Source organism: Passer domesticus, chromosome 27 (genome assembly GCF_036417665.1).
Source record: "Passer domesticus isolate bPasDom1 chromosome 27, bPasDom1.hap1, whole genome shotgun sequence".
In the NCBI taxonomy this organism is placed as follows: domain Eukaryota; kingdom Metazoa; phylum Chordata; class Aves; order Passeriformes; family Passeridae; genus Passer; species Passer domesticus.
Genome location: NC_087500.1, coordinates 3,032,178 through 3,048,999, shown reverse-complemented (window position 1 = coordinate 3,048,999; position 16,822 = coordinate 3,032,178). Strand labels below are relative to the sequence as shown.

The 16,822-nt window shown below is 47.1% G+C and overlaps 1 protein-coding gene across 5 annotated transcripts; it reads right to left on the bottom strand.

The window, feature by feature from the left end:
- Positions 1 to 486: 486 nt before the first annotated feature.
- On the bottom strand, positions 487 to 16,493 carry ETV4 (ETS variant transcription factor 4). Of its 5 annotated transcripts, none has more exons than XM_064400153.1 (12): positions 16,064 to 16,493; positions 15,889 to 15,985; positions 15,709 to 15,756; positions 11,217 to 11,270; positions 10,618 to 10,729; positions 9,630 to 9,776; positions 8,393 to 8,625; positions 6,433 to 6,507; positions 6,268 to 6,336; positions 5,717 to 5,886; positions 3,921 to 4,022; positions 487 to 2,322 (listed from the first exon to the last, which is right to left on the bottom strand). In XM_064400153.1, the coding sequence occupies exons 1-12, from the start codon at positions 16,106 to 16,108 to the stop codon at positions 2,107 to 2,109; spliced, it is 1,368 nt and encodes a 455-aa protein (XP_064256223.1). In that variant the 5' UTR covers positions 16,109 to 16,493; the 3' UTR covers positions 487 to 2,106. The 5 variants fall into 5 exon arrangements, with proteins under 5 accessions (XP_064256223.1, XP_064256222.1, XP_064256221.1 ...); XM_064400152.1 differs by having other exon boundaries at positions 5,717 to 5,889; positions 15,889 to 15,982; positions 16,064 to 16,489; XM_064400151.1 differs by having other exon boundaries at positions 5,717 to 5,889; positions 16,064 to 16,488.
- Positions 16,494 to 16,822: the final 329 nt, after the last annotated feature.

Below are 16,822 nucleotides of genomic sequence, written 5' to 3'. Positions count from 1 at the left end.
TGGAAGCTTCTGTGGGAGTTTATAGAGTTGTGTGGGAGCTGATTATCTCCCTCCTGGAAGCTCCTGGTCCTTTTCAGGAGCAACAGGAGAACTTTAGGACTCTTATCTCCCATCCCAGCTGCTTCTCACTCTAGCTGAACTGGAAATGCTGAGTGGATTTATTGACTCCCAACTGTCTGATCTGGTTATTAGGAATCTCTGAGCTTTGGAGGTCACTGCCCCTCAAGAGGGGAACCTTACCTTGCTGATTCCTGGAACTGCTCTGTGGCTGTTTATCTGTTGCCCTGACTGGAGAAACCTGAATGAAATGTGCAGCTAAAATTGCACAGAAATGTGTGAACTCACTCCCTAAATTCCTGCTCTGGAGGGAAGGGCAGAGGGGTGGCCCAAAGGACACTGGATAAATGTCAAATCCTTGGGAATGCTGCAGATGGAGGTATCACAGCTGTGAGCTGCAAGCTCAGAAGGTAAAGGAGGAGCACTCAGTGAGGTTGCACTGGCCAAAGACAGACCAATTTATTAATGATAGTATTTTTACACTCATAAATAGTAAAGGCAGCTAATACCAAAGGAGGGGTTCCCCTTCACCCTCATTTCTGGGACAGCACAGGGACTGTGCTGGCCAGGGAGGTGCAGGGCAAGGCAGGAGGGTCAGGAACTGTCAGAACATCAAGTCTGCACAGAGCCTGCAAAGGCATCAGCAGAGCAGAGTGCTCTGAGTGTCTGGCCTCTCCTCAGGCAGGGAGTGCTGCCTTCCATGACTCTTGCACTCAGGGATGAGGCTGGGAGGGTTGGCATTAGCCATGCAGGGGACAGTCATCAGGGGAAATCAGCCTTTCAGTCAATATACAGAATTTTTTCTGCAGGCTACCATGCTGGCAGGATTGGCAATGCTCTGTATTCAGCAGCTGAAACATCAATCTGAAGCAGTGGAAACAAACTTTTTCTGTATGGGTACACTGTACTGCTCCTTGTCCAGCTGGGAACGTGGTGGAGCTGCTAATTAAAAAATTAAACAGGATGTGGTACCCATTATGAACATTTACTGTTGTGGAAAACCTGCCAGTTTAGTTAAGCTGCATGTGCTGCATTAGACTGCAGAGAGAGCTGCCCTTTCAATACATCTGAATTCCCCTCAAACATGCAAATATCTGTGGAGTTTAAGTCTGAATTCCTATATTAAGATCTATGTATGGTTTAGGTTACTTTGTATAGCATTTTGTAATCACACCTCCACCAGCTGCTTCTCTTGCCTCAGACAATTCTCTAGCCAAGCCCAGGATGGGCACACTCCAGAGCCTGGCAGCTCTTCAGATGTCCTGAGAATGTTTGTTGAAGAAGTTTTTCAGTTGGGAAAAGCCACACCACGACACTGAGCTGTGTCTCAGACCTGGCTGCTTCCCACAATCTCTCTGCCTGAACGAGGCATTGGCTTTGAGCTGTGCCCCAAACCATTGCAATCAAGCTCTTCTGTGGTTCCCCTAAATGCCTCTGGGCCATGGGCTGCAGGACTGCTCTAATCCTGTCCCAGACCTCCACCTACTCTGCTCAGAATACCAGAAACTCCTGGCATGAGCAAGGAGGTGACAAGGCAGGAGCATGCAGTACAAGACAATGAATATTCCTCAAGGAAGGCACAAGATCTGTGACCATTGTCCTGCAGCCATCCTGGGAAGAAGGCTAAAGTGGCCTTTCAGAGTGAGTTCCTCTGGTCAGAGCTGAAAGCAGGTCATGCAGAGGTTCAGGACATGTACAGGAGGAACAGAGTCAGCAGCAGCATTGTAGCATTCTCATAATTTTCCTCATTTTTCTGAATGAAAAAAGCCCTGGTGGGACAGCATCCCCTCCCTGTGCAACGAGGGGATTGTGACAGGTTTGATAGATCTGGAAGCACCAATCACCTGAGATCTCTGCACAGCTGAGAAACTTTATCACAAGCACACCAGAGCCCTGTCTGCTGCCAGGGGATTTTCCACTCGTTCACCTGAGCACTTGTCCTGACCAAAGCAGGGCTGCAGAGCTCAGCGCTGCCCCGACCAAACGCCGAGCACCATCCATCCCTCCGTCCCTCCGTCCCTGCACACCAGCACGGCGCTCCCAGCAGTGCTAGTAGCTGTAGCCTTTGCTGTAGAGCTGTGCAGGGAAGCTGCCAAGGTCTGGCAGGTAGGAGCTGTTGTCACCCAGGTGGGACAGGGGCAGCGTGTCCTCCTCGCTGAGCTCCAGCTCCGCCTTCAGCGCCGGCCGCGGCTGCTCGGGGAAGGCCATGGAGAACAGAGCCTCAGGCTCACACACAAACTTGTACACATAGCGCTCCCCAGCCACCTGCAGGGATGAGAGGAGCCCAGGTGAGTGCTGAGGCCCAGGGCAAGAACCAGGGAAGGCTTGCAAAAACATTCTGCCTGCCCCGAGATGTGTTGGAGCTGTAAAATGCTCCCTGTGGTCTCCTCTTGCTGCTCTGACCTCCCCTGAAACAGCTCCTATGTCCCCTGTTGATGGAGTGACCAAATTATCCTTTGTATCCTTAAAAAGGAAAAAAGCCCACAAGTTTTGCTCCTCAATTTGGTAAAAAGACACCTCATAGGACCTTGGAGACTTCACCTCAGACCTAAGGATACCCAACTGGACAGAGGCCAAAAGGTCCTACCTAAGGAATTCACTAGAAAAAAAAAGATACCAAAAGGAACTAATCACTTTTGTGGGGTGCTTTAGCAGGAGCCTCTTGCCCTAGCTCAGACTTTCTCTGTAGAGCTTTGTTATTTTGCCTTTTATTAAAACTTTTCTGTTTCCAACACTACCTCAGCAGCCATCCTGCTGATTTTATGCCATTTGAGGTAGCTGAGCTATCTCAGATGTGATATATTTCTCTGACAGCTTATAAGACCTGGATTGAGGAGAAAATACATCACTGCTGGGAGCTGGGATGCTGCCAGCTGACACTCTGTGGTAACAGCAGCAGCAGTCCCTGAACAGTCTGTACTCAGACAGTCACACTCCCAAGCATCTCTCCAGGGCCCTGGGTGTGCCACACACCATCCCTACCACACAGGACCAAATTCCAGGCAGCCTTTCCCTCACCAGAGGAAGGACTGATTCCATCTCCTCGAAGCTGCATAAACTCCAACTCAACTGTCTGCAGAAATATATAGAAAAAAGAAAGAAACCCTAATTCCCTTTGTTTTATTTCTCATGCTTTGCCTACATTCAGCTCTTTCACAACTTCTCCACTGAACTACAGCAAGGAGAAGTTTTGGGGAGAGCAAGCCTGGGATGCCTGGCTAGTGTGTTTGGAGTTTGTTTTTACAAACAGGACAGGACTGCTGGAGGATGTTCCTTGAGCTTTATTTGCATCATCAGCCTCGTTACATGGCTGAGACAACAGGAACATGGCAAAGCTCATGTACAGACAGCAGCAGCCAAAGATTTCTTTGTTACAGAATATTTTAAAAGCTTTCTAGCCAAGAGCACATTGCTGAAGCTTACAGACAATTAATTGTTCTAGCCAATCACTAAAAGCACACGTACACCTGCTTCACACAGTGCTTGCTGCTCTGCTTTCTATTAACAATACACAATATGCCATTATTAAACTTAAAACCTTCTACTATCTTGCTAAGCATATTTTCCTGCAGTCTTAAGGTGTATCTTAGCCAAACCTAAAACTCAAGCTATTGTTTAATGTCCTTGCTTGCTATCCATACTAACTTTTTCGACTTTCTGACTTTGCAGCTGCAGCTAGCTCCGAGTTTTCTGTTCTTTCTGTTTCTAAGATTTTTAGAAAGCTTTCCCAGCTTTCTAAAAATATTCTTACATTTACTATTTCCCACAGCTAGGTCAAGGACATTTTGTCTAGGGCTTCTTGTCTTAAACAAGAGAAGCACCACCTAAAGCACAAACAATTTCCTCCTGCTTTGCAAACTGACCTTCTGCATGATGCCTTTCTCATAATAGTAGCGCAGAGACCGGCTCAGCTTGTCGTAGTTCATGGCTGGACGGTTCTTCTGGATCCCCCACAGCCTGGCCACCTGCAAAAATACAGCACCAAAGTGGCAATGGCAGGGAGCCCAGCTGGCTCAGCTTGAAAGATTTAGCTGGGGGTGTGTATTCTGTTTCCATCTGTCAGAGCTGGGGCAGTTCTCTGCTGTTCATTGGGCAGTTTTCTTTATCTCTTCCACAGCCAATGCTTCTTCCAGGAAATCTCTGCTGTCCATGGGCCATTAATTATTAATTATCTTCTGTTCATGGGCCAGTGAGTGTCCCTGCATGGCTGATAAAATCCCATCATCCCACTAGAAAATGCTCTGCCTAGGGGAGGAGCCAAGCATTCCTACCTGGATACAATCTGAGGTTTGGGACAAAAAGACAATCTTTTTCCACTGCATCCAGAGGAAGAGCAGGCCCATCTCCAGCATCCCTGGAGCTTCAGAGGAAAATTCCCCCCTTGTGCAGGATCAGAACCACAGCTGGCACTGCAGGAGGGCTGAGCCCCCATGGGATGGGGCTGTGCCATCACCCTGACACACAGGGTGAGCTTCTGTTCTGACTCTGCCAGTGGTTTATTTTCTTTTTTTGTACTATTGCATTTATATTTTTAATTTTTCTAGTGAAGAACCGTTATTCCTATTTCCACATTTTTGCCTAAGAGCCCCTTAATTTAAAACTTATAATAATTCAGAGGGAGGGGGTTTACATTTTCCTTTTCAAGGGAGGTTCCTGCCTTCTTTAGCAGACACCTGTCTTTTCAAACCAAGACACCAGCCCAAGAGAAAAGAACATCATCCAGCTGGTTCTCTTTTCACTGATGGTACCATAACACATACAAACATTTCAATAATAGATGTATCAATAATTTAGCAGCTTTTAAACATGAGCAGAACTCAAGCAACTCTGTATCACAGAGAAATTCTGGCCACTACAGAGCTCATTTGCTGCCATCTCTGCTCCTCACTCTCCAGTACTCTGAAAACTTAAGGATTCTAAAGGGCTGCTTTTTCCTATGTTACACTTAATTTCCAAGGTTCCATGTTTATCAGGAGACCAAGCAGGAGGGAGCACACTGGAAGAGACTTGTGTCTTTTTACTCCTAATTGATTTTCAGCTTTATCCATGAGACTCAGAAGTCTGTTTTAAGCTGATGTCAACCTGTCAAAGACAACTCATCTGCACTGAAAGGGCCCATAAATTTTGATTTGTAGCAAGAACAAAGTGCTAAATGCAGCTCTTAATTGGAACAAGTGATGAACAGATATTATGGACACTTCCCCCAGATACTGTCATGTATCACTGGATTTTTTGGAACATGGCAGCATTTGAAATTGCACCTCAGTGGAAGCAATTTTGAAATAAAGACAGACTAGGACATATCTTATGAAAACTTTTGTGATCAGTAGGGCTCAAGACTCCAAACCTCAATGTCAGCCTCAATATGGAGCATGACAAGACAGCCACTGCAAGCTTGAGAGTGAAGTATCCAGGGAAATGAAGGCTGTGGATAATTTGACACACTGCCTAGCTGAGCTTCTAAACTTACACACAAGCAGCCTTTCTTAAGCCTGGTATTTGTGTCACTCAAGTGTTTTGACCTTTTCTAAAAACCTTGACTTGCTGCAGGGTCTAGTGAGTGCCACTGCCAGGGCAGAGGAAAAGCCACTTGGGAATTTGCAGCCCCAGAAACAAAGGATGATTCCCCTGAGCCTGTAGAGAACCCCAATGGTTTCACCTCCTCTGGCTCAATGAGCTTGAACTCCATTCCTCTGCCAGTCCAGGCGATGAAGTGGGAATTGGTGGGATTGTCCAAGAGAGCCACGAGGAACTGCCAGAGCTGGAGCGAGCCCCGTCTCTGGTAGGGGGGTCCTTCCCGGTACCCTCCACCTTCCTGCTTGATGTCCCCTGCTGAGAAGGACAAACAAGACACCTCTAAGGAGAGCAGTGCTAAAACAACTGAGAAAAAAAGAAAAAAAAAGTGGAAAAAAAAAAGTAGCACATTTCACAGTTTCAAAATGTTTACCTGGAATATTTCAGATCACATAAAACAGTGGCAAATTCACAAGCAACTCTTCCAAGAGCAGCTCTGATACAAGTCACAATTAAGCTGCTTGTGCTAGAAAGCCTGGTTGCTGCTAAGAAAGCTCAAAAAATGGGACACCAAAAAGCTGGGTACCAACACACCTGCAAGAACCAGGGTAATAAACTAGGTAGGCCCTAGCCAAGGGGCTGAGGAGATGAATAACCCTATCTTACACCAAAACTCCAAGCCATTCTTTCTCCAACCTTCAAATTTCTCTGGAACAACACAGACATCATCAGTGAAGGACCTCATCTGCTTGTCATAGCTGCAGCCTGAAAGAGAAAGCAACATCAGCAGTCAGAGCCAGGCAGGGTAGGAGCAGAGGGTGGCTCTGGGCAGGGGGAAAAGACAGACCCTGCACCTCTTACCTAATGGATCTTCTGTGTTTGACAGGCTTGGGTAACTCTCAGCATTCATGTACATGGAAGGACAGTCAGGAACATCTACAGAACAATTAACAAACTCATTTGTTTAAAAAGCACTCATTTGGATAGGTGAGTGCAGCTCTCTATCCAGGGTCCTCTTGGAGCCCTCCTAAAGGGTGAGCTAACTACAGCTTCATGTGCATTATCCTTCCAACCATGAATTAGAGCAGTAAGATTTCATGGCACCATCCTTCAGAATAGCCAGGATAGCCAGCCAATCACTTCCACATCATTTTTATACAAAATCATGTATAAATCAATATTCAAAATCAATTTGAACCTCTCATTTTAAGATAACGACACACTTTGCTGCTGCTTTCCCAGCTAAGAAGGCATTACATCTTTCCAGGGGCACGGTGAGGATGTAAATGGAGAGCTGTAGCAGCTGAATGTTTCTACAGAGTCTCACAAATGACATTTCAGATGTCTCAAATCTCCCTGGCTTTTTCACATCATGAGGGGGTATTCTCACAAACAGTTTAGAAAACATAAAAGAAAAACCAGCCTTTGTTAAAAACAAGCAGGAAGTCTTTTCCTGATTCCCTGTGTATAGTGCACTCTGTGCACTGCAATTTTTTTTCTTCTGAATCAAATTTATTTACTGTGGACAGCTGAAGCAGAAGCTGTAACTGGGAGCTCTGCAAAGGTTTGTGTTACATTTCCATCTCACACTGTGCCTGGCCATGGCTGCCAGCAGATATTTTGCTGATGCTGAGGGAAGAGAACTCTGAGCTGACAGCCTGGGTGTAATTACAATCATAAACTACTCCCACAAAAAGCACATTCCCATCTTCTGGGCTTGCACATTTTCTGAACAGAAGGACCCAGTGAAATTGTAATACCAATATCACCACAGTGATCCCCTCATAGGAGCTTTTTATTTTTGTGTTTATTTCTGCTAAAGGAAACCATTCAAGGTGTCCATTAAAATACCAGGAAACCAGGAGTATCATTCCCTCTGGAAGAGGGCATTGTGATCTCAGGGTAGAGAGTCTTTGGACAGAAAAATAAGATTTGTCCCTTGTGGAAAAATAAGAGGATCACCTGGTGGAGCTATCTGGCATCTAGAGAGCTATTTTTGGCATCACTGACTTTTTTCCCTTGTCACCTCTGTTCTCTGAGCCTTGTTTCCATGGGAAGCAGCAGATGCTCCAGGGGACACCAAGAGCACCCTGGCACTGAGCTGAGCCCACCCAGAGCCCCTTTCCCAGTGCTCAGAGGGGCTTCTGCTGCAAGGGTCCAAGACAGATTTTCTGTACAAGTTCTAACATATTTGATTCCCTTCTGTAGCTGTTTGCTGTTTTCATATGATTTCTTCAAAGCTGACCTCACTTACTCTCTGCAACCTTCAGCTCACAAATACCCCCAAAACCAAAACCTGCCTGTGAAACTGGGAACAGCCTTTTCCTCATTCCTGATGGTGTGAGTGGGCTAATCATGAATTTTAAGAATCTCCTTATTGGCCACTTACTCCCTTGGGGTGGGGATGCTTTTATCTACTTTGAGTGGATTTAACATCACCTCCTGTCTTGCTCAAGCTTTCAGCTCTGCACCACAAAATCTTTCTCAGAGCAAGGTGAGTGTCCCAGCCTTATTCTGGATGCAGTGAACATCAGAACTGCTTTAGCTGCTGGGTACCCAGAGAGCACATGCTGCTGGCAGTGAGCCAGTGCTGCTCCAGAGCTCTGCCTCACTCTTGAGAGTGAAATATCCAGGGAAATGAAGGCTGTGGATGATTTGACTCACTGCATAGCTGAGGTTTCAAACTCACACACAAGCAGCCTTTCTGAAACCTGATATTTGCTGCTCAGAGAGCAGCAGTTCATCCAGCTGCACGCTCACCAAGGAGCTGCTCACCCCACTGAAGGTGTCCATGCACTCAGGAGGGGTCAGTTCTGCCTACCTGGCTCGTACAGGTAATCCAGCTGCTCCTGCTTGACCACCACAGCTGCTGGGTACTGCTGCCTGCTGCCTGCCTGCCTTGCTGGCTCGTACTGGGGGTCGTGCTGCTCCTGCTTGAAGCCCTGGTGAGGGTACTGGAGGCAGGGCTTGGGCAGCTGGCACTGGTAGGCAATGGGGTCTTCCTGGGAGGCTGGGAAGGAATGGCACATCTCCAGAGGTGGCTGATAGGCAGAGCTGAGAAGGGAGAGCACGTGAGACTGCTGCTTGCTTGAGAATTTGCAGCCCCAGAAACAATGGGGGATTCCCCTGTGTCACTGTGATGTTTTATAAAAATCCTTTTGCCAGGATTTTTCTCCTGATAATCTGAGAAGCCTCAGAAAATAAATGTAAACAATAACTATGTGATGGCTGTGGAATGTGGTCTGGAGATGGTTTACCAACAGGTCCATCTTTGATTGGTCCATGTGAGTTGTTTTTACTTGATGACCAATCATGGTCCAGCTGTCTCGAGGCTCTGAGCAGTCACAGATTTTTATTATTTATTCCTTTCCAGCCTTCTGATGCTTTCCTTTCTATGTTCTTTTTAGTATAGCTTTAGTATAGCATATATAATATAATAAATAAAATATAATAAATACAATAAATACAATATAATTATTATATTATATTATATTATATTATATTATATTATATTATATTATATTATATTATATTATATTATATTATATTATATTATATTATATTATATTATATTATATTATATTATATTATATTATATTATATATCAGCCTTCCAAGAATTAAGGAGTCAGATTAATCTCTTCCCTCATCCTGGGGCCTGCAAACACAATGTCACTCCTGAGCCTGTAGAGAAACCCCTGGGCTCAGCCCTGGTTTCTGCTTTCTGGGCCCCCTGGTTCCAGCCCTGGCACGGGGCTGGATGAGAGACAGAAACCTCCCCAGCCCATTCCTGCAGCTGCAGGAGCTCCCTGTGGCTGCCCCAAGGAAGGATGACATCCCAGGGAAGGATGTTTGCAAGGGCAGCTGCCCCACAGCCCAGCACTGCCAGGATCTGGCAGGATTAAGGGTGTGGATTTCACACCCCAGGCAGCAGAGCTGGGTCCCACAGGAGGCTGGAAACAGAGCACCTCCACCTGGATGCTGCAGCCCTTCCTCCTCCACCACCCAGGAGGGCAGTCCTTGCCAGTGGCTGTCCCCTCCTCAGGTGAGGTAACTCACCTGTTCTCGCTGAGGAACCCGCAGCTGGATGTGGAGTGGGGTGGCCCTGCAGGGCTCAGGAAGCTCCTGTCCTGGCTGGGGAACTGCTGCAGCGGGGGCTGAATCAGGACTCCAGGGCTGGGGGACTCTCTGGGCTGGTCATAGGCACTGCAAGAGCCAAACAGATATTGCAGCATTTCAGTTCTCCAGGAAGGACTTGTGGCAGCACGTGGGACATCTCTGTCTTAGGCTGCAGGATTTAGCTGGGGGTGTGTGGCTATTTCCATCTGTCAGAGCTGGGGCAGTTCTCTGCTGTTCATTGGGCAGTTTTCTTTATCTCTCCCACAGCCAATCCTCCCTCCAGGAGATCTTTTCTGCTAATAGGCCATTAATTATTAATTATCTTCTGTTCATGGCCAGTGAGTGTCACTGATAAAACTACATGATCCCCATCAGGAGATGCTCTGCCCAGGGGGAGGAGCCAAGAATTCCTACCTGGATATAATCTGAGTTTTGGGACACCACAGCAGCCTTTTCCCACTGCATTCCCAGAGGGAGACCAGGCCCATCTACAGCACCACTGGGCCTTCAGAGGAAAACTCCCCCCGGTGCAGGATCCCTGCTCCAGCAGAAGCACAGCTGGCACTGCAGGAGGGCTGAGCCCCCATGGGATGGGACTGTGCCACCACCCTGACCCACAGGGTGAGCTCCCACACACGTCAGCTCCTATTCTGACTCTGTCAATGAGGTTGCTTTTTTTTTTTTTTGTACTGTTACATTTGTATTTTTAAATTTTCCTAGTAAAGAACTGTTATTCCTATTCCCATATCTTTGCCTGAGAGCTCCTTAATTTCAAATTTATAACAAATCAGAGGGAGGGGGTTTACATTTTCCATTTCAGGGGAGGCTCCTGCCTTCCTTAGCACACCCCTGGCTTTCCAAACCAAGACACAGACAATGCAGAGCACTGGATTTCAGAGCAGCTCCTTCCCCTCTCTGTGAGCCATACCTGGCATAAAGGCACTGCTCGCTCTTGTGGAGTGGCTGCTCGTGGCTGCAGGACAGCTCCGAGGGGCTCTGGGGCTCCTTTTTGATCTTTGCAGGAGGACTGTGAAAAGCTACTGCAGGAGAGAAAGGACAGATCAAACTGACACTTTTGTGGGGAGCTATGGTCATCAGGCATTTCCAAATGCAGGGCTCTGAATCTCTGCTGAATGAAATCTCTGCTGAATGAAATCTCCCTTGGCTGAATCTCTGCTGTGCCAACAGTCCAGCACCCTGAACCCCATGGGATTTTCAAGAAGCTGGATATGTTAGGAGCAGCCAATTCTTTCCAGCCCCTGATAGCTGGAGCAGGCTCTCACATTACACCTGACTCACTGATTCACTCAGGGTGAAACTGAACCATTCCTTTCCTCAGCTCTAGGTCAAAAAGAGAAAAAAATCAAATGTATGGCTCAGAGACCAAGCTCTGAGAAAGGAGAGCAACCAGTAAAAGTGTTTAATTTCAGTTTACATGGGGGAAACTGCCTGGAGCAGGGGGGAAAAGGCAGCAGAACTTGGATTTGCTCTTCCCCCAGGGGCTGTGAGCATCCCAGTGGTACTTACAGTTTTCTGAATGGAAGTCAGGCACAAATTGCTCATCATTGTCTGGAACCTGAGCTGTCAGGAGAGAGAGGGAGGGAGAAAAAGACGCAGGGAGGAGTTAGCTTTGGCACTTGGTTAGCATAATTAACACTAAAGCAGAAATAAATCTCTGCAGGAAAGGTCTGAGCTTTCTGCTGGGATGATTTTAGTGAGCAAGGAGAGTTTCCCTTTGGGATTAATGAATACATGTGAGTCCTGGGAGAAACCTTACCCATATTTTATAACTTCTAACAATTACTTTTACATCCCTTTTACTGCAGGGAAGGGAGAGCTTGCAGCAGTTTGTTGTTATTTCATAAACTCTGCCACTGCTGCTGACAGAAATGCTGCTGCTGCTAACAGACAAAGCTACAGTTTTTGTTATTGCAGAGTGGACAAGAGATTGCACTCCCTCTGCTCTAAAACAGAGGTGATGTAGTCAAAATTAAGGGACATAAAGGATGGAAGCCCACAAATCTCAGTCAGCCAAAAAAAACCTCAGGGAGTAACACTGTGCTAACAGGTGAATAAGAATGGAACTGGCCAAACCCTTCACTCTGCAATTGCTGTTCCTTCCAATAACCTGGATGACAGCAAACTGCAAATGTAAGCAATAAAAGATGGGGAATTTGGGAAAAAAGCATCTAGAAAATTCATTCTCTGAATTATCTTTAAAAAGCAACGTGGGAATAGAAGAAATTCTGGGGATCAATTGCATGAGCTGAGTTGGGACTTCTCAGCCTTGAGCTCTCTGTGGCATCACAGGTGATGTCACGAGAGAATGAAATACTGAAAGCCACAGAACAGATGGGAAATGAGGGGCAAGGCTGGATTCTGGCAGTGATGCCTGACCACAGCTCCAGCCTGTGCTAGAACCCTGAAGAGAATTTGCCAGAAGAGAGTTTCAATTTCACTCTCAAGCTGCACCAAGGGAAATTTAGGTTAGATATTAGGAAAAAGTTTTTTACAGAAAGGTGATAAAGCTCTGGAATGGCCTGGGGAGGTGATGGAGTCACCATCCCTGGAGGTGTTTAACCAAGCCTGGGTTGGCACTGGGTGCCAGGGTTTATTGAGGGGTTGGGGCTGGGTTGGACTCGATGATCTTCAAGATCTCTTCCAGCCTGGGGATTCTGTTCTGTTCTTTGTGCTCACACCATTCCCACAAGCTCATTTCCTCTGGAGTGCTCACCAGTGACACCAGGACAAGAGGACACAGCCTCCAGCTGTGCCAGGGGCAGTTCAGGCTGGACATCAGGAAAGAATCCTCCACAGCAAGAGGGACTGGGCACTGGAATGTGCTGCCAGGGAGATGGGCACAGCCCTGAGGTGTTTAACCAAGGCTGGGTTGGCACTGGGTGCCAGGGTTTGTTGAGGTGTCAGGGCTGGGTTGGATTCATGATCTTGAAGGTCTCTTCCAACCCAGTGATTCTGTGAATTCTGTGAATTTTTATATTCACTACCTACTTCATAAAGTTGCAACGCAGGTATTTTCTTGCTCTCCCCAAACCCACACCTGTACTTGGAAGAACTGGGATAATTAACAAGACATCACTGGGATAATTAGTGAGACATTATTGAGATAATTAATGAGACATTATTGGGATAATTTTATGAGATAATTTTTGAGGTTATCTAAACCCAGCTCTGCTCCTGTTCCAGCCACTCACCCTGCAGGCAGCAGCCCTGACCCCCCCATTTCCCCACAACTTCCCAGAGCTGGAGCACTGGGACCTCAATTTTCTGCCTGAGGACAGCTGAGAGGTGAATCTGCTCCTTCACAGTGCCTGTGCCACTTTTCTCCAAGGAAATTTGGGGTTTTGTTTGTTTGCTTTCTGAATGCTGATGCACTTTAGAAATTATTTGGCTTGAAGTAAATCCCACCCAGTTACCAACTGCCAGGTTTACCCCCAAGTGCAGCAGATCCTGGTAAAAACAGTGCTGAGGAAAAACTATTTTTACTAACCAGGCCCAAGACTTTTCAGCATGTGTTTTTGGTTTTTTTTAAGAGCTATGTTATTTTCTGCATCTGTTTTTTTTATTTTTTCTTTTTTTTCTGCATAATAATTCTTTGACTCTCAAAATGAGAAACCAAGTGTCAATTGATACTACTAAAAATTGACAGTACTAAAAATATTTTTAAAAGTTAATAGAGAGATATACCTATGACTGAAATCACACCAGTACATACAGTGACAGACATAAACACATTTATACAGATGTATATATAGTTTAAATTCATTAATATTTTTGGCTAATGCCTTATTTCTAATTCGCTTCCTTCCTAGGTTTGCTTCTCTTTTATTTAAAAAGTAACACCAAAAACTGCAAATAAATTACAATTTTAGAAAACCTAAATGTGATGAAGGAGAAGAATAAATAACATATTTAATGTTTTCTCTTTTTCTCCTGCATTGTTTAGGGAGGCATTCTTCAGTGTTCTGATGCTTTCATCTCATGAACAAATGTTGACACACAGGACATTACCAAAAAATATTTTCACCATTCAGGAAAACATTTTGACATCCTGGTGAATAGAAAAAAAACAACAGTTTGCTTCAGAGGGTCTTTTTTCTTGTTACAAGTCTGGAGATGGGAAAAAAAAATGGCAGAAACCAGTTCCCTGATATGCAGACTAAATAATAAAATACATTATTAAAATCATTCTGAATTTCTCAGGGATTTCACTTGGACTCTGATTAGGTGCTATGAGCTATGCAAAATGATAATTAAAAGAAACTTTAAATTTGAAAAAAAATGCACTGAGGTTTGCATTGTCATTTATTAATCCTGGCTCGATGCAGAGCACCTCCAGTGCTGTGAGTGACTTCCAAACTCATCCTACAAACTCATCCTACAAACCCTCTGCTACTGGCAAATATATTGGAAATATATGGAAATAATAATATGGAAATAATGGAAATCCTTTAACTGGTGAGCTCAAAAATTATCAGACATGGGAAAATCCAAAATTGACATTCTCCCAAAAATCAGTTTTGAGGCAAACTTATTGGCAGCTGGAGTTCTTGTAAGATTTAAAAGAAATCAATCTCAGGTCAATTACATAACCAGTAATTAATACCTATTATCCTGTTCTGATAAAAGTTACATTGATATTTCAATACTGAAACAGCCTCCAGGTAATTCCTGCTGCATCCTCACACCCCTCACACTGCCTGATCAGCTCATCTCAGTTCACTTTGGAATTAAAAGAAAACTTCTGATTTTTCTCTTTAACAATCCTACTTAGTTGGCAAATACATTTTTGAAGGCTTAAAAAAATAATTGTTTGACAAGATTGTCTCTCACTTGTGGTAAAATGAGAGGAAATAACCCTGCTCAAAATGCCATGCATATTTTTACATCATTATTGTTAAATATTTTTAAGTGCCCAGATACAATAAGTACTTCTGTATTTATCAAGAGTCCGTACTCGAGGATGTGTTTTGAATTTTCTAGAAAATGAATCATCTATAGTACTGGAATTGGAGCAAATTCACCATGTTTAGAATTAGCTTCACTTGGAATTAATGTGACTCGCTGGCATTCAAAGTTTTCCTTGAAGTTCAAAGTCAAAACAATTAAGACACCAAACTCAAAAGTATGTAAATTCCAGGAAGGTCCCCACGGAGTATTACATTTAAAAAATAGAAAAAAAAAAAAGGAAATAATAGAAGCGTTTTGTTCCCCAAATTAAAAGACTACTTTGTTGTTTAAGAAAATATCAACGCTCTGGCAACCTACAAAGATAAGTGACAAATTAGCATAAAATCGAACCAGTTACAAACAGCCTGGAGCGAAAATTGTACCCAGGGAAGCGGGCCGGGAGCCAAGCTCCATTCACGAGCAAATGCCCGGCACAATGGTGCCATTCAAGGCTTCCCTCGCACCGGCCAGGGGCTGGCAAGTCTGGAAAAAAACACTTTTGTTTGGAGCCAGGCAAAGCCCAAAACCAACTCAAACCCGAGCAGAGCTGGGGAAATGACAGAATCACAGAATTCACAGAATCACTGGGTTGGAAGAGACCTTCAAAATCATCAAATCCAACCCATTCCCTGACACCTCAACAAACCCTGGCGCCCAGTGCCAGTCCAGCCTTGGTTAAACACCTCAGGGCTGTGCCCACCTCCCTGGCAGCACATTCCAGTGCCCAGTCCCTCTTGCTGTGGAGGATTCTTTCCTGATGTCCAGCCTGAACTGCCCCTGGCACAGCTGGAGGCTGTGTCCTCCTGTCCTGGTGTCACTGGTGGCCACTCCAGAGGAAATGAGCTTGTGGGAATGGTGTGAGCACAAAGAACAGAACAGAATCCCCAGGTTGGAAGAGACCTCCAAGATCATCGAGCCCAACCCAGCCCCAACCCCTCAATAAACCCTGGCACCCAGTGCCAACCCAGGCTTGGTTAAACACCTCCAGGGATGGGGACTCCGCCACTTCCCGGGGCCATTCCAGAAGTTTAAGAAGAAGGGAAGAGCCTACCTTCAGTCAGCCAGGTCTCCTGGAGCTGCCGCAGGTCCTGGAAGAGCTCTGCGGGGAGAGGAGCCGCTGCTGATTGCGGGATGCTGCGGGCGCGGAGCGGGGGAGGCGCCGGCCCCGTTCCCACTCCCGTTCTCCTTCCCGCTCCCGGTTCCTGCCCGGCCTCCCCCGAGTCCCCCTCACCTTCCGAGTCCTGCTCCGGCGGCACGGGCGGCTCCCCGGTAGTCCTGGCAGCGCCCAGCACGGCTCGGCCCGCGGGCAGCGCGGGGCCCGGGGGCTGCTGCGGGGGGAGCGGCTCAGAGCGGAGCCCCGGGCGGAGCGGGGCCGGCCCGGAGCGCCCCCCGGAGCCGCCACTCACCTGCGGGAACGTGAACGGCACCTGCTGGTCCAGGTACCCCTTCATCCTCCTCGGGCATCTGGCGGGTACCGGCCGAGGGGAACCGGGCCGAACCGGGCCGAGCCGGGCCGGGGATCCGCAGCAGCGGCAGCACCGCGACCCGGGAGAGGCGGAGCAGCTGCCGAAACTTGGAAGGCGAGGCGGGACCGAGCCCGCCAGCCCCGGCCGGGACGAGCCCCGGGACAGGAGCCGCGCTCGGGTCGGGTCCCGCCCGGAGCCGGCTCTCAGCACCGGCGGCCCCGGCCCACGCGGAGCCCGCGGCGGAGCCGCCCCGAGCCCGCTCCGAGGCCGCCGAGGGCCCGGGCCCGGTCGCCCATTGGCCCCTCGCCCACGGCCCCGGCTCGCCCACTCCTTTGTTTGATCGAATTTGTGAATGAAGCTGCGAGCCGGGGCACGCCCGCCAATCAGCGCTGGCCTCGGCCGTCACCCATTGATGGGCGGGGCGTGGCTTCCACCCTGGCGGACCAATCGCATGGCAGAGCAGCGCTGTTCATTCACAGCCGAGCGCCCATTCATAAAAAAATAAAATTCTGCCGGAGTTCATTCATGAGCGGCTCCAGGCGGGCCCCGCCGTGTCCGTGTGTCCCACCCGGCGAGGCACGGCCCTGCCGCTCCTCAGCACACCGCACTCGCTTTCAAACCCTCTCCGAGGTCATTTTCAAACCCTCTCAGAGGTCATTTTCAAACCTTCTGAGGTAATTTTCAAACCCCATTTCGAGG